Raw genomic sequence first — 25,146 nt, 5'->3', positions numbered from 1 at the left:
AACTTTCCTGAGTCGGATGCTTTGATAAAAATCCTGGATGTCCCATAGCCACCTTGTACTGTCTTGCAACAGATCTGTTCACAGCTGGCGATGACACAGGCTTCCTCCAAACCTCCAATATAGGCTCCGTAAGAGCATCACTCAATGGAAGCAAAGGTTCTGCTGAAGCCGAAGAAGGATGCAGGACCTCGGTCAAAATGTTTGTTTTAACCTCAGCCAGCAATGGAAGGTCCAAGAAATTTGCCACCTTCCTGACCACAGAATGGAAGGAGGCCGCTTCCTCTGCAAACTCCCCTGGAGATGAAAGATCCCACTCAGGGGAAGTTTCCAGCCCACTGGCTGAGTCTAGGCCCTGATAATCCCCGAAGGGCTCAGCAATCTCTCCTTCTTCCAGCAGATGTCTCTGGTACTCCTGTTCTTCTGAGAGCCTCAGTGCTCTCATCACGACCTCAACCTGGCCTCCAATCTCGGCATCAACATAGAGTTAGCCGACATCAACGACACCGGCTTCAGGACCGATAGACACGCACCAGGAGAAAAAGGAGACACACTACGACCCAATCCGGACCCATCCAGCGACGGATCTGATCTCATCGGCGCCGTGGACACATGAGAGTCGGTCATCAGCGGCGACTGTATGAGGCAACATCATCGGCGCCGCAGGCATATAAGGCGAGGTAATCCGCGCCATAGGCCTATGAGGCGATGTCATCGGTGCGAACCGGCACCCCCAGCTGGATAAAAAGGCATGAACGGCACCAACTTATATGGAGTCGGAGAGCCCAATGAAAATACCAAGGGAACCGTGGGACCGGCCGGTGCACCAGCAGGGGCCATAGCATTAAACATGTTGAACATGGCATTCAAAAATGCCGCCAGATGCGCTCCTGGAGCAGAGAAGGCAAGATACAGCTGATCTTCCTGCAGCACTTGCTCCGGCCGGGCATCAGAATCCTGCACCCCAGGCAAAAAGCAAGGACTCTCCTGGGGTGCAACCACCTCGAAGACCGAAGGCGCCAGAGAAGCCTGAGTGCTCTGAGGCTGTGGAGTCACCGTAGAACTAACCTCCCACATCGCATGACACAGTCGTGTCGGCGCCTGTAGGAGGCTGGCCTGGTTTGTAGTGGTACCAAGGGGTACTTACACTCTGCACCAGGTCCAGTTATCCCTTATTAGTGTAGAAGAGGTGTCTAGCAGCTTAGGCTGATAGAAAAGGTAGCTTAACAGAGCAGCTTAGGCTGAACTAGGAGACGTGTAAAGCTCCTACTATACCACTGGTGTCATATGCACAATATCATAAGAAAACACAATACACAGATATACTAAAAATAAAGGTACTTTATTTTGATGACAATATGCCAAAAGTATCTCAGTGAGTACCCTCAGTATGAGGATAGCAAATATACACAAGATATATGTACACAATACCAAAATTATGCAGTAATAGCAATAGAAAGCAATGCAAGCAATGTACAGTCACAATAGATTGCAATGAGAGCACATAGGTATAGGGGCAACACAAACCATATACTCTAGAAGTGGAATGCGAACCACGAATGGACCCCAAATCTATGTGAGCTTGTAGAGGGTCGCTGGGACTGTAAGAAAACAGTGAGGGTTAGAAAAATAGCCCACCCCAAGACCCTGAACAGTAGGTGTAAAGTGCACCTAAGTTCCCCAGAGAGCACAGAAGTCGTGATAGGGGAATTCTGCAAGGAAGACCAACACCAGCAATGCAACAACAATGGATTTCCAGACGAGAGTACCTGTGGAACAAGGGGACCAAGTCCAAGAGTCACGATCAAGTCGGGAGTGGGCAGATGCCCAGGAAATGCCAGCTGTGGGTGCAAAGAAGCTGCCACCGGATGGTAGAAGCTGTGGATTCTGCAAGAACGAAGAGGACTAGGAACTTCCCCTTTGGAGGATGGATGTCCCACGTCGTGAAGAAGCTTGCAGAGGTGTTTCCACACAGAAAGACCGCAAACAAGCCTTGCTAGCTGCAAGGGTCGCGGTTAGGGTTTTTGGATGCTGCTGTGGACCAGGAGGGACCAGGATGTCGCCAATTGCGTGAGGAGACAGAGGGGGCGTCCAGCAAGACAAGGAGCCCACTCAGAAGCAAGGAGCACCCGCAGATGTGACGGAACAGGCACTATGAAGGAGAGTGAACCAGAGCTCACCCGAAGTCACAAAAGAAGGTCCCACGACGCCGGAGGACAACTCAGGAGGTCGTGCACTGCAGGTTAGAGTGTCGGGGACCCAGGCTTGGCTTTGCACAAAGGAAATCCTGGAAGAGTGCACAGGAGCCGGAGCAGCTGCAAATCACGTGGTACCCAGCAATGCAGTCTAGCGTGGGGAGGCAAGGACTTACCTCCACCAAACTTGGACTGAAGAGTCACTGGACTGTGGGAGTCACTTGGACAGAGTTGCTGAGTTCCAGGGACCACGCTCGTCGTGCTGAGAGGGGACCCAGTGGACCGGTGATGCAGTCTTTTGGTGCCTGCGGTTGCAGGGGGAAGATTCCGTCGACCCACTGGAGATTTCTTCGGAGCTTCTAGTGCGGAGAGGAGGCAGACTACCCCCACAGCATGCACCACTAGGAAAACAGTTGAGAAGGCCGCAGGATCAGCGATACAAGGTTGCAGTAGTCGTCTTTGCTACTTTGTTGTGGTTTTGCAGGCGTCCAGAGCAGTCAGCGGTTGATTCCTTGGCAGAAGGTGAAGAGAGAGATGCAGAGGAACTCTGATGAGCTCTTGCATTCGTTATCTAAAGAATTCCCCAAAGCAGAGACCCTAAATAGCCAGAAAAGGAGGTTTGGCTACCTAGGAATGAGGATAGGCTAGCAACACAGGTAAGAGCCTATCAGAAGGAGTCTCTGACGTCACCGTTTCCAAGATGGCAGAGGTCTGGAGCACACTGGAGGAGCTCTGGGCACCTCCCAGGGGAGGTGCAGTTCAGGGGAGTAGTCACTCCCCTTTCCTTTGTACAGTTTCGCGCCAGAGCAGGGCTGGGGGATCCCTGAACCGATGTAGACTGGCTTATGCAGAGATGGGCACCATCAGTGCCCATCAAAGCATTTCCAGAGGCTGAGGGAGGCTACTCCTCCCCAGCCCTGACACCTTTTTCCAAAGGGAGAGGGTGTAACACCCTCTCTCTGAGGAAGTCCTTTGTTCTGCCTTCCTGGGCCAAGCCTGGCTGGACCCCAGGAGGGCAGAAACCTGTCTGAGGGGTTGGCAGCAGCAGCAGTTGCAGTGAAACCCCAGGAAAGGTAGTTTGGCAGTAGCCGGGTCTGGTCTGTGCTAGAGACTCGGGGGATCATGGAATTGTCTCCCCAATGCCAGAATGGGATTGGGGTGACAATTCCATGATCTTAGACATGTTACATGGCCATGTTCAGAGTTACCATTGTGACGCTATACATAGGTCGTGACCTATGTATAGTGCACGTGTGTAATGGTGTCCCCGCACTCACAAAGTCCGGGGAATATGCCATGAACTATGTGGGGGCACCTTGGCTAGTGCCAGGGTGCCCACACACTAAGTAACTTAGCACCCAACCTTTACCAGGTAAAGGTTAGACATATAGGTGACTTATAAGTTACTTAAGTGCAGTGGTAAATGGCTGTGAAATAACGTGTACGTTATTTCACTCAGGCTGCAGTGGCAGGCCTGTGTAAGAATTGTCAGAGCTCCCTATCGGTGGCAAAAGAAATGCTGCAGCCCATAGGGATCTCCTGGAACCCCAATACCCTGGGTACCTCAGTACCATATACTAGGGAATTATAAGGGTGTTCGAGTATGCCAATGTGAATTGGTGAAATTGGTCACTAGCCTGTTAGTGACAATTTGGAAAGCAAAGAGAGATACTTGTAAATGTTGTCTACACATCAATTATTCAAAGTATAAGAAGTATAAAGCATAAAGCTGCTAGCGTTCATAAATCAACAAATATTCTTCTGCTATGGATGTGTTTTTAATTCTTTTTGAAAATGCCTTGTAAAACTGAAGAAAAAAAAAAAACCTAAATGTAAGCATTGGGATAGATGTAATAGTATAGATCACTTGTAGTTCAAAGTCAATTATAATTTTCCTTGGACTTCTATTCACAGTTTTTTATTTTATTATGGATACAAATTTAGTATGTGTAGTAGAATGTTTTGTAGCAAAGCATATACTAATGGCTCTTTGCATTAATGAAGTTTATGTTAAAAGTGTTTATCTGTGAATATAGATGGGGTGTTGATATTAACGTCCCATTCATCATACAGATTTCACCATTTTCTAACATTACTGTGTTATGAAGAGTAGTTTTTTTTAGGGTGTTTATTACTGTAAAGGAGAAAGGAATCATGGCTAGAGGACTCAGGGGCTCATTCCGACTTTGGCGGTCTTTTGTTAGACCGCCGAAGCCACGGGCACCAGAGGACCGCCACCATATTCCGAGTACTGAAGGATTTCAGCCTCAATTTGGGCAGAAATCCTCCAGTAGTCGTGCTGGCGATGCAGAGGCAGTTCCACCGCCAGCCCCACCAAAAGGACTCCGCCAGCCGTATTACGACCTGTAATATGGCCTTGCGGTGTCCTGATGGCAGGCGGGCCGGCATGGGGAGAGCCGGGTCCCGTCAGGGAGGAGCACCCTGTCGGACTAGGTTAAGTGTCCTCCGCAAGGGGAGGGGGTGAGGTGTATGTTAATGGGTGTGTGTGCGTATGTGTGTCATGAATGGGGGGGTGGGAAGGGAGTGTTTGTGTGTGTGCGTGAGTGTATGGGTGTTGTGTGTGTGGGTGGGTGCGTGTGTGTATGCGGTGGGGGTGAAGAAGGAGAAGGAGGAGAAGGGAGAAGAAGAAGAATCATCATCTACCGGCAACAGGAATGCAAATTCCTGTTGCCTGTAGCCTTTCTGCCACAGAGTTCATGGCGGTGCTACTGCCACAAAATCCCTTGCGGAAAGGGGACTCAGAATATCGGTATTGGGAGGCCCGCCGGGTCAGAGATGCTAGTCTCCGGCCAGACAGGTCTGACCGTCCTGGCAAAATCAATGTCATTTGCACAAATTCAGCATGCAATGGGACCAGACAGACAGACCTTGCCAAATGCCTTCCGATTTTATCCAAAGAACCAATGCCAACAACATGGCCGATCACCCCAGAAGAAACCACCACTAGCCTGAAATCCATCCACTCTGAAGTCCCATCAGGCCCTTACACACCTACTCTAGAGGATGGCAACCCATCGGTACACATTCTAAATATCTCAATTTCTTCAGTGACCTTCCTAGATGCTTGGAAACACACAACTGTCCTCCTTTCGCTGAAGAAAACCTCCTCAAACCAGTCAACACTTTCTAACTACAGATGAATCTACCTTCCCAGCCAAGGTTTTAAAGAAAATCAACCGATGCCTCACTGAATACCTGAATGAATCGATACCTAGTTTCCAACATATCCCAACTTGAGTATTTGTGGTATGTATATATGTATGTTTAAAGCATGAACGTAGCCAAAAGGCAGCTATGCAATGATGTGAGTGGCTAAGGGTCACATACATCTGTATGTGCTGTAAAAAGGCACTACTAGGAGCTATACTAACTCTTTGCCCCGCTGGCCCTTCTTTTAAATTAAACCTTAGTTTGGCAAATAAAAATAAAGACACACTCGATAGTAATTTTGTGATATCAATCCTAAAGGTGCATTCTGGAGTGAATATAGCCTGAATTCATAGTGAAAGTATTAATAGCATTGTCAGAAAATCCCGCAACAGTCAGACATAGTGAATCTCATTCAACACAGTTCATCTGCCGCATTTAATTACTAAGCTCCCGCCACATCATATTAAACCACAAAAAACAACTCTGGGGGTGCATAAACAAATTTTTAAATTAAGATTTAAGGGCCCCAATGGATACCATGGCGCCTGACATGCTGACAATGTTCCAAACTGCTAAGACAGAGGGGATCGTACCGGCAGAACAGAGCATGGTCAGCATAGTGGTACTACATAAAGAAGGCAGACTACCCCCCCCCCCCCAACTTCCTGCAGCTCATACCGTCTCATATCATTGTTGAACCTGGAGGCCAAGATATTAACAAAATGTTAGTGAATAGACTGCGGCCTTTTATGGCCAAGTTGTTCATCAGGACCAACCGGGTTCATGCCTCATAGAAATACTAGGTTAAATTTGAAATACCTGTGTGGGATTTTGCATGTGACAGGGGCCCCCAGTTGAAGCGGAAGCAGCAGAACCCATTGGATGCGAGGATGGCCTTCAATAGCATTGAGTGGCAGTATTTGCAAGCAGTGATAACCAGACTGGGCTTTGGCCCCCACTTTTGTGCTTGGGTCCAACTACTACACACTGGCCCACAGGCTAAAGTTGGAGTCAATGGGTGGATGTCCCGTTCCTTTGAACTCCACAGGGGCACAAGACAGGGTTGCCAATTTTGGCTTTGGTTATTCGCCCTTACACTGGAGCCATTGGCTGCTTTAGTGTGTAAACATCCCCTTGTGTGGGGTATACCCGAGGGGGCTGGTGGGAGGCCAGGATATCCCTCTATGCAGACGATGTCCTCCTGTAGGTCACCAAACCTCGTTGATCTACAGATAGACCGTTGCATATCTTCCATCTTTTTGGGGTCTACTTCGGCTATCAGATGAAGTGGGGGGGGGAAGTCTTGAGTCTTTCCTTTAACCAGCAATGGAGTGACCCTACCATAAAGGTGTGTGGCCCCAGTAACTAGCAAAGGATTTCCTTATTTGGTAATCTATGCAACAAGGAACCCGTTACAGATCCTCAGAAAGAACCTCTATGTGCAATTAGAGCATCTAGGTGCTGATGTCACACATTGGAGGAGGCCCCTGCTTTCTTTGATGGGCCGAGCTACCCTTTTTAAAATGACCCTACCCGCCTGCTATACATGCTCCAAAATACCCTATTCAAGGTGCCTCCATACTTTTTCAAAAAGATTAATGGGAAAATAAACAGCTTCTCATAGGGCAGAGGTAGCCTTTGTTTATCCCTTAGTAAGCTGCAAAGGGGAGTTTTCGTAGGCAGTATAGGGGTTCCTAAAATAAAGATGTACTACTGGGCGGCACAACTACCTTCAGTCAATGATTGGGTGTTGCCGATGTGGAGGAACCAGCGTTTACGGTTGACAGGGAGGCAATGAGAGATGGAGGGTATCCCTCGGTGTTATACTCCAGGAAAAAGGAAGGCCTGCTCTCGACTCATACACAGGCAACAGTGAGCGTGGAGGGACACCACCAGAAGCTTGGGTTGGGGAGGCAAACTGACAAATGTGACCCCACTCTGGTTTAGCGACCAAATAAATGACCTCTATGCTCTGAAAGGCCTCCATAGATGTGGACTACTCCGGATATACCACCTAGGAGATGACTGGCGGGGTGGGGTGTTAATTCCTCTAGAGTAATTCCTCTAGAAGGAATATGGGTTGGGAGTCTCAAAGCTTTAAATAGATCTAATGGAGTTACGCGCTGAAGGAGTATCTGCAGGTAGGGGATCAATTACCTGAATCCACCCCTTTGGAGGACCACTTACTTCTAGATCCTACGCTTGAGAAAGCGGTCTCCCTAATCTAGAGGAAACTAATGAATAACTCCCCCCGACACCTGGCATTCTCTTCGCGAGACGTGGGAGGCCCTCCAAAACCCTAGGGAACTAGCAATCCGGGCTAGATTCTGCCTTATCCAACTTACAATCCTTCACAGATCACACTTTTGCAGATCTCCCTTACATCACATGCGCCACAGTGATACAGACCTGTGCAGAAGGGGGTGTGGCAGGGCTGGACATTTTTTTTTTTAATAACTTGTGGGACTGCCACGTAATCCAACAGTTCTGGGAAAAGGTGGTCCACATCATGGCCCAAGTCACGGGCCTCATGATCCCACGGGAGGCCACAGCTGGTGTTACACATATCAGGGAAGGAAGCCTAACCAAGGTACAGAAGATGTGGCTGGTGTTAGCAGCCGGGGTGGCCAAGAGAGATAACAAGAACCTGGGGGCAGTTAGGCCGCTGGACCGTCACACCTAGGAGGAAAACATGTATTGGTGCCATCATGCGGAATGGATTATCTATCAGAGCTGAGGGTGCCCACGAAAATTCAACAAGATATGGCCCCAATGGAGTACATATAGAGGCTGGTGAGGGTACACTAGATGATGCATGAAAGCGATGGAACGGGTCGGGCATGAGAATACATGTAGGGTATCACTGAACGGATATTAGTTATTGATGGGCTTAGTTTCAAATGGGGTTCCATTTCTATGATGTGATTTGTATAAGGACATGATTTGACTCTGTAGACTCCCTCTTCTGATCAAAGTTCACACTCTGTGATTGAAATTGTTTTCAATGTATCATGCGGAGTAACAGTTGAATAAATATATATATATCCTCAAACAAAGATGGTCTGAAAGTTGCTGGGCGGCGCACTCCACTGCCGGTGCCAGTGACGGAGAGGACCAGTCTCGAACAATACAAATCACAAACAATATTCACTGCACTCCACGAGGTATCAATAGTGCATATTTATTCCAAATAACAACCACCAACGCATTTCAACTCCCTCCGGAGTCTTGTTCACATTTCCAATTTTTCTACAACAGTAGTCGTCACATGAAGGGTTTAAGCATTGTTGGAAACTGAGATAATCTTTCACACTGAAGGCAATTAGCAGAAAAACACCTAGAGGCACTTGACCGTAAAACTGTGATACGATAACCCACTCACTACCTCCCAAGATTTAGACAGAACAAAATAATCCTCGCTGTAGTCTCTTATCTATAACTTCTATTCAGCAGTTAACCTTATTTTGTCCTGGGCAGAGTAGTATCACTTATTTCAGACTAATGGTTTTAAATATTAAGTCTCTGTGCTTGGATATTATATTTGCTGTTGTTTTGTAGGGTTTTGGTTCTTGCGTCCACGTTACTTCTTTCTAGAGATATGTTATAGGCTTCTCTAAACTATCTGAAGGAGAACGAAAGGTAAACTAAATTAAACAGTCTTTGCTTGACCCATGTGAGTTAAAGGTTAAGGTGCTGTGGAAGGTTTGGTATGGTGCACATAAGTGCAGAATGGTTCACAACTCTACCAGGCCACTTATATTTCTCATGCCAATAATAATGATTCCTTAGCGTTCAACTCCTCCTCCTTAACAGGGTCTAAATTACATTTATAATATTATCAATTGTAATCAGTACGTAAAATGATACTGTGGTGCTGTTCTCCTGGCAGGCAGGTCAGAAAAAAAGTGTCTGTAACAGAATTTTGTCACTTTCAAACAATTTTAGTCTCTTTTTGATTGAGTGTCACCCATTTATTCTTCATGCGAGTCCCTGGCTACCACACATAGTTCCTGTTTTTCTATAGGATGGGACAAAGGAATTTGCTTCTCCAGTACAGGAATTCTATCCCAAGTGCAATACCCTTGTCTGTGTTCGCCTTTTTCTGGGGATGCCATGGCAATAGGGCACCCTGAAAGATAGACTGAAGTAGGAAGAATGAAGGAAGTGAAATCACTTCCTTTGCAGATGTATGATGAAAAATGAGGTCCTGTTGCTTGGCTTCATTCTTTCAAATAAGAAAAAGTCCTTGCCCATTGCTTCACTTTTTTGTCTCTCATTTGCTTTGTTTAGTTACTAGGTGTCAGAAAGTGATTATTATTGTGTAATTGAGGCTGAAGAGGAAAACAAAAAAGATGACACCGGGTTATTTTATGTGCTGATGAATTGTAATCATTACTAGGTTTTTTGTTGCTGAATATATATATATATATATATATATATATATATTTTTTTTTTTAAATCAGCTGATGTTCAGAATATGGGTATCAACAAACCTTTTAATGGTAAAACATGGTTTTCAATGTTAACAGAATTAGTAGAATGGCGTGTTAAATGCAAATGAGGGTCGTGACAGTCAGGTGCTTGAGCGTGCTACTCTCTGGTGACCTGAAGCAAAGCTTTTTAAACTCAACTGCTGCTGCTTTTACACAGCTCCACAATTCTCCAAGAAGTTAGGATTCCTTTTCATAGTTTTATCCATTATATTGGTTTGTTGTGCAGAGTAGATCACTATATGTGTGTTGTACTGTCTTCACCCAAAACGCTTTGCTCCATCTCTGACGTTGGCCTGTGCAGAGATGTTGTAGCAAGCCCTATGATGAAGCATGCCTCTATTAGTGGGTGAGGGCAAGAATGTTGCGTTTTTCGTTGAATGATACTTTTAAATTGATGTGAGTATCATATTTCATTTTTAGGGTCGAGCCTGCGTTGCATGCGCTCGCGCATGCGTATCGCAGCGAGACGCTTTAGTTATTAGAAAAGGGCTCGGAGCCCTGTCCACGTCACGTCAGTGTGTTTGATTGCTTCGTGGTCTTGCCTAGTAAAATCTGCTTGCTTTCATTAGTGGAAGGCATGCACACATCGTGCCTTTTCCGGTGGTTAGCCCTCCTCGAGTGCAGCGACCAAGTACAGAAAACATGCAAGGCTCGCTGTTTTTTTGTGGGATCCTGGACTACTTTTTCTCTATTTTCCTAGCGCGATTTCGCTTGGCAGAAGTCGACCGCTTTACACAGTTAATTTCACTTTTTCGGATTACGTACATAAAAGCACTTTTGCCGATAGATGAAAAGTCGGGTTAGGAGTTTACAACGCGATCAGCTCTACATGAGCAAACGAGAGACCCGTTGCATTGCAAGTGCTTGTTTCCTATTGTGTGTGTGTGTGTAAGGTTCAGTGCCTAACACAATTTCAAAAGTGTATTTAAAGTGGGTTGCTGTAGTCCTAGAGGGGCATAAATGCTAATGATAGTGACATTCTGTCACCCCCCCACCAAAGACCCTGAACTGTGGCATAGGTCCCCCGTGGTTAAAACCATGATCTTTGTATTTTGAAAGGGGAATATTTCCAGAATAGGATTGCTATTCTCCTGGATCCTGATGTGAAGTATGCAATCGCTAGCATGGGATATTCTCCATGAGCTAAAAAATGGCACTGCGTACCCCTAAGATGCATCTCCTGCAAAAGGACTACGTCGGTCTTCAGGTGTTAAATGTTTGAAATCACCAGGCCCCTTTCAACTTTATTGCCTAGTCTGTTAACGCCCGATGTTGGTATTGATCTGTGTCTAGTCATTGACTTATTAATGTGCATCGTGACTGTTAGATAATAATTGGAATCTCCTCATGTTCACTAGATGTGCTAGCTGTATAGTGGACAACCACTCCAGTTGCTACAACAATTTAACAAGCTTAATGAAAATTACAAACGTCTGCCCTGTGTAGCATAAGTGTCTCTGAACCATTGCAACGAATATCGCCTCAATTCCCTTGTCTCACCTGTATCTGGTGCAGAGCACAAAGCAAGCACCAATGCAGCTTACTTCTGGGGCACAGCACCCTCATCAATATAATACGGGTTAACCATGTGCTTCATGCTATACAGGACTCTAAGGCAGACTATTCATAACACTAGATAGCAAAAAAGCATTCAAACTCCTCAACTGTTACTCCATGATGGAAGCCATATAATATATATATGGCTGGGTCCTATATGTCAGACCTGGGTTCAGATATTATATACAGACCCCATGGAAAGGGGTTAAAAAACAAGTGGCCTGGTGTCATCCACGTGGAACATCGAAAGGGGCACCAGATAGAGTTGCCCCTCTGCTCCTGTTTGCCCTGGTGGCACTCTGGCATTACGATTGCAGAAAGTAGTGAGGGATTGGAGAATAAGCACACTGATGACACCCTGGTGTACTTAACACAGCCACAGGTGTCCGTGCTACTGCAAGATTTGGACAGATGAGGAAGAGTATATACCCTGAAGATCAATGAAAAAAAACTGTGGCGTTCGTCTTCCAGCATTGACAAAGATAAAACAAGACCTGCTGGAGCCGAGTCTGAGATATGAGAAGGAAAGGTTCTGATATCTTGGAATACAGGTCATCTGCACTGCCGGCAAACCATATTCTCACAAGATGGGAAAGCTACTTCAAGGAGCCAATTCAATTCTGGAACACTATTCTAGTTTTAACCATGGACAGACTATCGATCAAGAACATGGTGCTCCTTTGTGAATGCTTGTACATATTACAAAATTCTAGGTGTCCAATTACTAGGTCAACATTTTAATAATTAGATAGATGGCTTGTCTCGATATGTGCTGGCAAGTGGAGCAAAATCCAACCTGACACCTTAAAAAGGGAAGATGCAGAGAGATAGGGCTACCAGATCTGGAGCTGTACTATACTTTGGCTCAGTGGAAACATGCAGAACATTGCAGCACTGCAGAAGATAACTGGGAGAGGCGACTTTGAGAGGGGATGCTGCCAGAGTTCCTCACAAAGGAGGGAATGGAGATCCCTGAAAGGGGGTCCTCTTCGACAGTATGTCAGGTTGCTCTATGTTGGGAAATGTAAATCAATAGGGTCTTGAAATGTTCTCCTTTTTCCAGATCCTTACAGAACTGGTGGCTTCAACCATTACTTGCTTCAATATAGTCATGTCTATGGCCCAATGAAGGGAGTGTGGTTGCTTAACACTTGGAGACCTATGCCCTGACGCGGAATTAAACTCTTTTTAAAGAGATGTGCAGGTTTTTCCAAGTGGGTAGAGGACAGTTCTTACAATATGCAATGCTTAGAATCAATACCGGAGAGATATGAACAGAATTATCTTACACATCAAGGACATCCACCCAACTCAACTTTCTTCAGGAGGCTGGTCATGGATACCAGCTTGTGTGACTTCTATACAAGTCTGTGAAAATGGACAAAATTCTACTATACCTAAAAGCCAAATAGCAGTGAGAGATGATTTACAAGAGCCACCCCCAGATAGTGGGAAACGTCATGTGCCCAAGTGCAGGAGATAGCAAGTAATGCCAGATTTAAATTGGCACATTTCAATTTACTGTACCACACCACCACATTTACCCTGTTGAGGTTGCACAATATATAGGCAAACAGATACCGCATGTCTCAGGGAGGGGCTAGGTTGGAAGAATACCACATTCTTACATAGGTCCTGGACAGATTTATAGTTGAACAGTCAGGAGTGGTGCCTGAGTCAGGTAAGAGCCATTAACATTAAGAACACTATTAAAATAAATAATGGTTATGTATTATCCTGACACCTGAGGAAAAAAAAGATGCAACATTAACTTCCTGCTCTAGGCTTATTGTTGGTTAAGCATAGGATAGCAATACACTGGTTCTCCAAGACCTCACAGTGTCTGCTTAGGAACAAGATGCTCTGGAATAGGCTGTGGCCGAACAGCGGCGCATGAAAAAGGTCAGAATTGAGAAGGGATTAGACCTCTGGGTAGGAATGCCTAACTTATTAATTAGGTCCTCAGAAGAAGGTAACTAAACCCAGCAGACCCACTTCACTTCCAACAGAGTAAAGTATAGTCACGTAGGCGGCAGATTGAATTCATTTCAATCAGTTTAACCTCCTCGGTGTGGGGCACGTGCGATGTCAATCCTCCTGCAAGTCAGTCAGAGTCTACAGACAACTTTAATAATTTCCGAAGGAGGCTATTGTGGTGAGTAGTGGATCTCATTATGTAAAAACAAGATTTATTAACAAAATTCTAAAAGGTTGTTGAGAGGAGGAGGTTTACTTTGCTCATCAATGATTACGACGTTTATTTTGTATTATCCACAGGTATTGCAGTAAAGTGAAACAAATACAGTTCTAAAAAAAATATCAAGTGGAAATGGACGTAACCTCTTGGAACAATCTGGAAGCATAGCATATTTGTAAATTGATCCACAATTGGTGGATGTTGCCCTCTTTTTACTAGTATTCACTAGGCCACCAAACAAAATGCTTCCATTAACTTTAATGTGGCCACCTTTAACACCTTCCAAAAAAAAGTGTTTATGCTCTATTCAAAGTAAGGGGAAATACCATCTTAAATACTTCATACAACCCACAATTTTGGGTAAACAGGTTAACAGTTACACATTAGCCATTGATAAGACACCTTCAGCCAAGCCCTATGGACAACCATCTGTAGTTTGGTAAAACACATTACACACATTCCTAAGATGCGCAGCATGGCATGCAACCTTAAAGCCATGCTCATAACCACACAGAGCTAAACCATATCAAAGTGGGTCACCCCTACATTTAACATTATCTAAAATGTGCAATGCCTCAAAATCGTCAGTGAAGTTCTGGAAATAAAAACTTTAATACTTTATAAAGATCCACTCCACATAGAAAATGCACTTGTGTATACTCTAGTGTGAACAGAAGTGTTGCATTTTCTCACAAACGTTTGCAAAATGCTTTGGTGTTACATGCACCACAACCTACTTTGAAACATGCTTCTGCAACTCATACCAGGTGCACTCAGCCTTTACCTTTATTAACAGAGTACTCCTTGCACCTGAAACTTTAATGGTAGGTAAACTGTGCAACATATAAATTTCACTATTAACAGCCAGACTTGGCTCCAGAGCTTACATTTCCATTCTATGCACCCATGTGTACACACACTAATTGTATAGTGTGTATGACTATAGGCCCTTTGCTACAAATGTAATTATTTTACCATGATGTAATGGAGCAATGTGAATAACCGTATTATGGATGATGCAGTCAGTGTTTTCATCAATTATGTTGTTTATCATGTCCTGAGCGATGTAATATGTGAGGATGTAAGCAGTGCATGATGGGGGTGCAACATGCAAGCTATAGTTAAGTTAGTACACTAAACTATAACTGGTATGTTAACATCTTATTACGTATATAAGATCTTGTACCCAACTACTACACCATCACTAGCTTATTTTTTCCAGTGAATGTGTGTTTTTGAATCACATTTTAATATTCTAAGTTGAACATATGTTCAACTACCTCTGGCAACCTGGGCCTAACCCCAACACCCCCACAGACAACCAATCTCTCCCCCTAATATATACAGCAATCAGGCCTGCACAGATGGGGTTTGGCCCCAGGGCCATACCCCAGACCCTCCGAGATGGCCAACTGACCCGCTATGCACATTCTTCAGCCCTGCAGTGGGGTTTGCCCTTGATCCAAACACCCCATGTGAAGCAATCCACTGCTGAGAATTGCCTTCAGCCTCTATAATGGCAGTTGGCTGCAGGGTTTGGTCTACATCCACAACCTTCAAAACTTTTATTTTAGTTACTGCTGTACCAGGTTGAAACCATGATACTACACAGTAGGGCCTCGCTGAGTACCGTGAAACCAGCTTCTGGGACTACGGTACCCGCCACCAAAAATAGCATTTCTTTTACATTTTAACCTAAGGTTGGACCTTTTGGTGCACCGCATTCACGGACCTGGGGGTTCAGGGTGTGCTCATTCTACCCCCTTATGTGACCTTTTTCACTTTGTTTTATGACTTAAGGACTGTAATCCAGAGCCCTATAAGGTAGGCTGCAAAATTTCTCTCATGTCAGCCAATCACATCGCTTCAGTATTACAGTACCTTCTCCGAATCTGTGGTAACGAAATGGTCAACAGGAGTGAAAGCTCCAAAAGCCAATCTAAAGAGACTATTTCATAATAACTTTTGATACCCTGAGGTCCAGGTAGCTAACTTTTTCTGGTGGTTAACCCCTTCATGCCCATCCCAAACCTCCCTTTAAATGCTATTTTTTTTTTAAAGAGTTGAACTTAGCACTGCATAGGAAGTGAAACGATATACAAAACTGTCAAAAGAATGTGAGACAGTACTCTTCCTATGAAGCCTACTATATGACTATTTTGAAGAACTAGTACCAAAATACTTGTCTAACAGCTAAAGTTGTCTTTTGTCAAATATAAAAATACAAATACGAAAAGATAGAATATGACACGTACAGCCATGCAGGGTAGGACTGGGAAACCAAAGCAACCATAGCAATTTTGTCAGACCAGACACCGAACAGAGGCTGGAAGTGAGAGTGAGTGGATTATGCTTCATTGCTGCTTTTGTTCCCGGGGGCAGATATTGCAGCACCACTGCAAAACCAGACCCTAGTAACAAAACCAGCTCCCCACTCCTCCTGTCTCCCGGGGCAATGCTAAATGCCCGTTACAGCCAGTACAGCCGACATGTGATTTTTCTAAAATAAAAGTTTTCAAAATTGATGCATGTAAAAACAAACAGTCACAAGAATCCCACAGTTGCGCATACTCTATGGTTTACGGCTATCTAAGAAAACTCCATGATACTAAACTGGATTATACTTCAGCAGCTCTAATTCCTAACATTGGTTCTGATTTTATACTGACTGACATAAAGCACTCTGCTCTTGAATGGAAAAAATGATAGACAAAAAAAATAAAATAAAAAAGGGGGGGGGTGATCGGAGGACAGTTATGGACCCTATCGGTTGGTGGAGATGGCACACACACACACACACCTACCTACCTACCTACCGGCAGTCACCAGTAGGTAGATATAGTTAGGACCTAGTTATTACAGGAAAAGTATTTGTTTTGCCAATAACTTTGGCACCCCTTGACAAATATTCCTGAAATTTTCAGAACTAATATGGACAGTCGGTTCAGCTGCTGACTTGAGTTTCGGGGTGATCTGTCAAGCAGGGGCCAAAAAAAAGTAGGGGGTGCAAAATGCATTTTCTCCATAGGGTCGTAACTGCTGAACCAATACCAAATTTGGCAGGAAGCTACATCTGCATACGCATATTGTGCTTTTTGTGATTTGGAGTAAATCGATTCAGTAGCTTCAGAGTTATTTAAAGGTAAAAAAAAAGAAGAAAAAAGGAAAAAGAAATATATAGGCACACGGATCCGGACAAGGCCCTGATTGGCTGTCCGCAACCTGACAGAAAATTAGCAGATGCCATTTTGTTTGTCGCATCGACTTCAGGGTGGGCAAAGAAGAGTGCAAGAATATAAGGGGTCAGGCTATAGGTATCTATTTTCCATAGGACACAGAGGAGTAGGGACCACGCATGGGCAAAATAATTGCCCAATTTTTTCTGTTTTTGCATCCAATCAGTGGTTCTGCCACAGGTCTACGCGCAGCCCCCTGTGTAAACTTGCAAAGAATCTCCGGATCCAGAAAAAATGGGAGGGGATGGGGGGGGTTTAACTGCATCCAACCCCAAGCTGCGCACAGCCGCTGGTTATATTAATATACATGCTAAAAATAACCGTAGAAATTCACTGGAAAAAAAAATAGAGGTTACAGGGATGTTGCAGTTAGGTTCTGAAATCACAGAAATTCAGCAGTTACAGTTATGGTTAACTCAAGTAACTATATTTAGTACTCTAAGGCAACTATAACTCATGAACTCATCACAAGTTGGCACCCGCGGTTAGAACAAGCCATTACTGTGACGGCTTTGTCTTTAAAAACAGAAGCACCCGAGACCAGAGGACACATTCTTTCTGCTGTGGAGTTGGTAAATGGGATACTAATCCTTTGCGTGATTACTATACACTTTGGAGCTGGTCTCCAGACAGGCTGTGATCCAACCTCACAACAGTAACTCTGAGGCCAACATGATCGTGGATAATGGCATGCTGTGACCCAAGAGTAATTACTGGTGTTGATGCGGCCCATACAATAAAGGAATCAGTGTGAATGGGCCAATGAGGTAAAGGTATTACGTGATTACCCATATTAAATTAAACTAAAGAGGCCTTGTGATGTAACAATTGATTAATGTGCAACGCTAAAAAGAATGGAGAAACACTACTGAAATAACCAGCACCATACGGAAATGTTACTTGACAGACCGGTTAAAATCTTTGAGCTGCTAAGATACAAATGAACACTGGACTTCAACTCCCACAATGTCCTTTTATATGCTAAGATATCAATCAACCAATGCCTCTTCCTCCCTCACCACCCTATCCTATTTTGATTTTATTAAAGTTATAAATACAGGGGCTTTCAGCCAGCCCGCTTCATCTACTGGTCTGTCACTGCGTCATTCCCATTGTCCTTCGGCCCACTACAAACCACAGTAAGGGGCAATGGGTCAGCCCAATTAACCAGCTGGTTGACTTCACTGTAAGTTTAGGCATTCTGCCCTTTCACAAGGAGGACTCCCACCCACAAAGTAGTTTCCACCATTGCATACTATATTGTAAGGTGTGCTTTCTGAGACCCAAAAAAATATTTATCCTTTTTGTTAGTTTTTTTTTTTTAAAACAACTTCCCCCAACAAAAAAAGATTTGTAAAAACCATGACAAAAAAAAAAAGTACATGCAATGACATCCTTAAAAGGCTGGTTGTCAATGGTACAATATTGGCCTCAACAATGCTTGTTTTACTGAGAAGTTTTAGATTTTTCTGTAACGAACATGTGCTGCCAAATCAAACAATATTTACGTACATCACAAGTGTTTCATGTGTAAATAATTATTATTCAATCTTAAAATCGATTCCGACCTACTACAACATGAAAAGAATGTTTCAAAATATGGTGTTCTAGATTTGCAGCGACATACCACCATTTCCAAATTCATTCAACTGGCTGAATAACGTAATACAATGCAATGTGATGTCTCCATTTGTCACACCTAATCAATTGCAACTCAATCTATTTCCACCATAAAGAGACATAGTAGGTTCGCTGCTCCATGTGAAAACCCAACAAAGAAATTAATGGCACAGCCTAGCCTGACCCAGCACTGATTTCTTTCCAATTCAAAGATTTTTACGGAGGTTGAAGACATAAGACTACAAGCAGGGACCTGCCGCACCTACATTCTCTTTATTGATGAGGGTAGTTAGGCAGCCACTGTTCACTGCCACATGTGAGTTTCAGAATAGCCTTAGTTTCATACGCTCTGTGGAAGGCCTCTGCATTTACCATGGCAGGACCCCAAGAGAGTTACATACATTTATCCATTCACTAATTTGATTTGTCTGCCAACAATACTACTTTCTAACTGTCAACCTGAGTTTTTTCTATGGTGATCTTAGGGTGAACCTATACAACAAAAATATGAACAGCAAGAGACCACGGCATTCCGATATAAATCATATTGCTTATCATAAGGATAAGATATCGTTCATTTTAGGTGGGCCGAGTCTTTCGGAAAACGTCATTTGTGGCTGCTACCAAAAGGGTCAAAGGAGATCAAAATGTATCTAATAAAATGAGGATAGCCTGGTATTCTAGCACTCACCAGAGGCAGACAACATGCATGTGCTCATACACAGTAGTGACATCATGGCCCAACATTCGATATGAAGTTTGCTCAAAACAGTGACCACTAGTAAGGAAAATCAAGAAGTAATAGTTTCTTCTACACAGCAATATGAGTTCAATAGCATTCATGGCACTAGAAAAGTCCCTAATTACATCATGCAGCAGCATTGTGTTGCATGCAAGCTATTTACTGGCCATTAGAAAACGTAGATGGACATCCGTTTTTCAGAAGCAGTCCTGGGATCTGTACAAAATATATTAATATTCAAACAATGATGGAGGGCATCCAATAGTACCTTTACAAAAATTATACCTGGCAGTGAAAACATGGTTAAAATACAGTTATCTGCCGGATTATAGTGATCCACCTGTTGGATATTAGCACAAACAATAGTCACATCAATTTTAAGGTTTCTGAGGCTCATTACTAAAGCATCTTTTAAAATACAGGGAACTGTCCACCATATAGAATTCAATTTCAATTTGTTACATTAATGATTCTGAACCCCGTGCGAAGGAAGGCTTACTTCTATCGATAAAATGACACAGTCAACGGTGAGAGACCTCTATAAAGTCACCGACGTCAAACCCAAGGTGTAATTTTTTTTTGATTGAGTTTTAAACAATTTAGAGATAAATTAACACCTAAAATGACAATTATAATTGAAGCTAGTGTAAGACTGGTAACTCCTATTGTGGAAACCAGGGCTCAAAGGGTTTCATATCATTGTTCACTTGGCTTGCTTAGGAAACTAAATTTGAATTATGTGAGGGGTGTTGTTCTACTGGTGTAATTCAATACAAAAATTAAGGCAGTGCACAAGAGAACCAACTTTTACTATGGTGTAATCTAGAGTAAAGAGATTATTGGCTCCACACCAAGAGGCAGCAGCTGGATAATCGCTTATCAAGCCACTGTCAGGATGGTGCAGAATGTTCCATGAAAATTCTAAAACCAAAAACTGCCTGTACATCAGAGGTAATTTGAGACCTTTGCTTCAGGGTATACCAAAAGGGAATCAACCTCTTTAGCCATGGCATTAGCTGGATCAGATATCAGGCTTTTGTCATCAATACCATCCAACCATAATCAACTTTCAAAATTAAATGGACAGAGTATCTTTTTACGAATATGGGATATATTTTAACTAGTGCTATAGGTTTCTGCCACCACAGACAGTATATCGACATATTAGTGAGATTGTCATATGTCCCAGTAATACCATCAGCAGGAGGGAAATAACATCTATCTGCTTCTGCAACTGTGTAACAAGAAGATTAAATAATCAAGACCTACTACATTATCTGTACCATTTGAGGAGGCTGTAAAGCCATAGCAGTCGCTGCCTCTGAGATTTTTTTATGACGGAATACCTAAAACTTTATATTGACAAATTTGGGAATATATATCATTTATGTGTCCTGAAACATTAGAAATCAAAAACATCAACAAATTGAAGAAATGTATTGCAATCCAAAAGATAAATTCAGCGATGCTTCAGGAAAGAACTCATCAATTTGAAGCTCTGCTACAACATTGTCCAAATGTTTAGCTTGTAACTGTTGGACTTCAGTTGACCAATAAAAAGTGGTTTCACAGCTTTAGGCAATATTTCTTGCGCCCATTAGCTTATCTGCTGTATCTGGGTCACAAGTTCCCAATACTGGAAAGCAAAGAAATAGAATTTCTTCTGTGGGGATTTACAGCCTCCAAAATCTGGCAGATTTATTCTCAGGCAAAGGCACTTTCCAATTGCTGTTTCGTGCCTCAATGCTAGGAGTTTCTTAAGCATCACAACATAACACAGTCATAATATCCCAGAATACAAAATCTGGTCACAGTAGAACCATATGAGCTCAAACAGAAATAAAAGAAAACTGTACTCAAGTGCTCTTAATTTTGGCTGCTAAGCGTTTAAGCTTTCAGAGGCAAAGAAGATAGCTGTCAGTTTCATTGCACTATTCTGTCCTTTGAGTTCTGATTAAGAAAATATTTTCTCAAACTTGGGAGAAAGTGCCCTGCAATCGGTCAGTTAACATGCTTGATACGATTTTTTAGCCAACAGAAAGATGAGAGTGTTTTAAAAGACAACTAAAAAACTGCATACAACTTCTGCTTTTTTGGAGTAGGTTTCCAGCTGTGGTGGGCTATTGCAACCTCTTGGCAATGTTCATGCAATCTGACACAGAGGGTTGTGACACACTTATGGTGAAAGACTAAGCAAAGCGTTTCAATAGTGCCTTCACTGCATTGAAAAGATGCATCAAATGAGCATTACTCTTGTTTCTAAACATACTTCATAGTAACATTATTATAAGAATAGACATTTTAATGTTCTTTTTTTCCTTCGAGTTGTCTTGTTTTTACTTTCTGATTTATAGTGTTATTTATTTTCCCTGAGGTTATGAACACAATTAAAGGTAACGTTAGGTTAAAGTAGTGTACCTTGGTGTGAACGTTTTAGCTTAGCTGTTTTTTTTTTCTTTCCTAGGTGTTCATTTGCACCATTTTCTTTTAAATCAAAAAGTAATTCATGGGCAGATATGTGTGCCATTTTGAGCACCCACACGCACTTTTAAGCACTTCATTTCATTGGTACCAAGTAGGGTGAGCATACCGAAATGTATGCTGTTTTGATTTTTAAAATGCTTTCTCTCTCGCATTTGAATTACAAGCCAGTAGAGGTAATCTTACACAGAAAGAGACTTCAACATTGGATTAACATACCGTTTTGCTTACTCTTGACCCACCTTTGTGGGAGGAAACCTACTCGTTTAAAAGAAACACGCCCAATGGTCCACCTACCCCTGCAGTGTTAAGGAAAGTACCCTTCCTTACTATTTTTTTCAGAAAACACTAGTAGACCTCTACACTCTAGACTTATTGCTTTAATAATGTGGTCTTACTTACTTTCTGGTGAAATAGCCCACGTCATTTGCCATAATCACTGTGGGCTCTTTAAGTGAAAACTTATTGGTATTTCCTCAATGGCAGAGTTAAAGCAGTAACGAGGTCAAATTTCAGTTTACAATTCTGGAATGCTTTGCCTAGGGGGAATTCACGGAAAGAATGACACTGCTCCATTTAAGTAGAAACCCAGAAGGCTTGTTTTCTCCAAGACAAGATACAGTACGCTTACACCCTTTCTTACATATTATAAATCCTAAGTGCATTACTTTTTATCACCAAAAATCCCTAAACAGTAAAAAACGAGAGAATATCACTCCGTATTACCGTAAAAAATCTGAGGGCTTACTACAACAGACTTCAAGATTACTATCAAGATTATTCGAGTAAGATTTTAAAACCGTTATTGCAAGAGTAGTGGTGAAAATATAATTTTGAGTTGCGGTACCTGTATGGTTTTGTAACAAGATAACGGACGGGTTCGCGTAAACGTGTTCTCTTGTAAACATTATAACCACACAGCACGTTTACTCGTAACTTGGTACTGCATACAATATTTCCATGGCTGATATTGCAACACCTTATAACAACGCAAAGGGCAATTTGTTTTTCCTATAAATATGTAATACTTAAAAATTGGTGCATTCAGTACTTTTCGCAATTGCTTCCGAATTAAGTTCAAGCTTTAGTTACAACACTCGAGTACGCGGTTGTTTACAGTATCTCATATGCATACACTCCATCCTAGCGCTTCAAGCGTGCACGTATACTACATGCCTTACTTAAACACATGTAGCACACTTCTTTTCTAACTTAGCTAGCTTTCATTGCCTGCTTGGATTGGAGGATGGGCTAGCTCGTTCTGTAGTTGTACTGCTTCTAAAGAAGAACCTTCTTAGGAAAGCGTGATCTATAACAGACTAGGCACTCGGGATTTAAATGCAAAGAAGGATAGATAGTAACAACAAGCCAAGATTCGAGAATGACGTGTACATAGGTGACTCATGAAGACCTTGCCATTACATTCCCTTGACAAGCCTCAATGGGATGTAAAACAGAATAGAGAAAGCAGGAAATACCATTTGTTTAATTTCCCTTACAGACCGCACTAAAGTGGAGCACTCTTGGAAGTGCACCAGCAGTGACAGAGTCAGGAGCACTTCTGTCACCCTAAACATTCCACTTGACAAGTGCACATGCACCTCCTACCACACCGGCAGGCGCGCGCTTCTGACAGCTGGGCACGCGCTTGTCTCGCGCTTTCGCTCTGGCTCTTCCCCCACTCGATAATGCCCAGTTTAAAAGGGCTCAGCGGTTACTGACGGCGCTAGCTCCGCTCTCTTTTCTGGCCCCTTACCATTCTCGTCACCGTTCAAACTTAACAGCAGCTCTCTCGAGACCCTGAGCCATCTATCGGGCGTTTTCTGTTGGTGGCGGGTGCTAGAAGCCCGAATAAAGGTTGCACGCTGTACCACCTCCGCTCCAGCACCAGCGGAAGGTGAGTTTTTCATAATTGTGCGACTCCAGACTGGCAGAGGATGACGGGGAGGAGAGGATCACATGGCTGTGACGCGATGACGCAGCCTTCGGTCGAGGACGCGCTCGTGCCGTAGTGTCGCGCGTAATGTAAACCTGCTTGGCGGGAGAGTTCAGCTGGTTTGTTGTACAGTAGCAGTGCCGGCTGAGTTCCTGCTAAAGTTATTACCTAACTGGTATTCTACTGCTACTACCTGTGTTTTGATGGCCCGACATGTACCAAAATAATCAAAAATCACCCAAATCGTGCACTTTTAGTCTTCAGCAATACGTCCTTGGGACATTACATAGAAACAACACTTTTAAATGTGTTCTAGAGCTGTGTTAATGATCCATGACTAATTATTAAAGTAACCAAATAGAAAAGTGGTGTTACTAGCGAATACGTATTATTATTTTTTTTTTAATGTATCACGTCCAAGCTTTCTGCAGACTATTAAAACAACAACAAATGGCTGATATTTTTCTTTTGGAAAGGTGGCAAGAATGGCCATGCAGGATCTTCAAACTTAATCGTATGTCAGCAAACAGTAGGTTGATTTCAGGGCAGAGTGGGCTACATTTTCTTAGGATACCTCAATTCTAACCCTGAAAGCAGAACTTAATGTTGTTGTGTCAAGGGCTGGGGTAGCCTTGACCTCTTCAGCCCCCCTGGAATCACAAGTCGCTTGCACACTACTGGGCCAAGCCACACAAAGACTCAGACAGACTCAGTGTGGTGATCAGAGTCACAAACAGTGAGACACAACTAACTCCACACCTCTCTGAGTCCCTTATTTAGTAGTTATCTTACACGTGACCCTGGACCAGACCACAGGGCCAAAAATACAGGTAACACAAGCTGCCCACCCCTGCAGATGGCAGCCAATCGGTCCTTCCCCCTTTTGCACGCTCCTTACATAATATGTGCAACATTACATTCCTCCCTTATTTTAAAAAGATTTAAACACACAAAATATAGAAACAAACATCACTCAGACCTAGTCTGGGAAGCCCAGGTATATGTTATGTGGTTCCTCAGCCCCGGGGAGGGGGTTGATTTGCAGGTGGTACTGGGTGCGTTTCACTCCTGCTAGGCTAGGAAGAGGCAAAGACCATGTCTCTCTGCCAGACTATCTTATGCCGACTCCCTTCTCCCTCTGCCTCCATCTGTGCTGGAGGACCATCATACGGGGGCCCCGCTGGTGAGAAGTTTTCTCTGTGGTCCAGAGCCTGTGTTTCCTCATCGGCCTCTGGGCACAGGGATGTGGGGGCATGGTATCGTTTGACATGCAAAATGTTCTGGGACACCACTTTGACCTCTCCCCCTGCTGGACAGTCACTCGAGTGCCATGGAGGTGCGTGATTGTCCATGGGGACCTCTCAGACAGCAGCCGGAACTTGCTGCCAGGGCAGCAGTCTTTGAGCAGTACTTTGTCTCTGATTCGGAGTGTGGAGTATAGCGCTCTGCAGTGATGGCTAGCACGGGCTTTGGCCTGCTGGCATTTGGTAAAGATCCACTGGTCATCCAGCGGGACTGGGG

General features: G+C 43.6%; 1 protein-coding gene across 1 annotated transcript in view; it reads right to left on the bottom strand.

Moving 5' to 3' along the window:
* TRPM7 (transient receptor potential cation channel subfamily M member 7) overlaps positions 1-23,656 on the bottom strand; it is a 1,269,618-nt gene extending 1,245,962 nt beyond the window's left edge. The window contains exon 1 of the mRNA XM_069222535.1: positions 23,446-23,656. Coding sequence (XP_069078636.1) covers positions 23,446-23,448 — 3 coding nt within the window. The 5' untranslated portion in view covers positions 23,449-23,656. The remainder of the gene's footprint in view (positions 1-23,445) is intronic.
* Positions 23,657-25,146: the final 1,490 nt, after the last annotated feature.

This window comes from Pleurodeles waltl, chromosome 3_1 (assembly GCF_031143425.1).
Source record: "Pleurodeles waltl isolate 20211129_DDA chromosome 3_1, aPleWal1.hap1.20221129, whole genome shotgun sequence".
Taxonomy (NCBI): domain Eukaryota; kingdom Metazoa; phylum Chordata; class Amphibia; order Caudata; family Salamandridae; genus Pleurodeles; species Pleurodeles waltl.
Note: the sequence above shows the minus strand (reverse complement) of the source record. Positions and strands in the feature narration are given on the sequence as shown.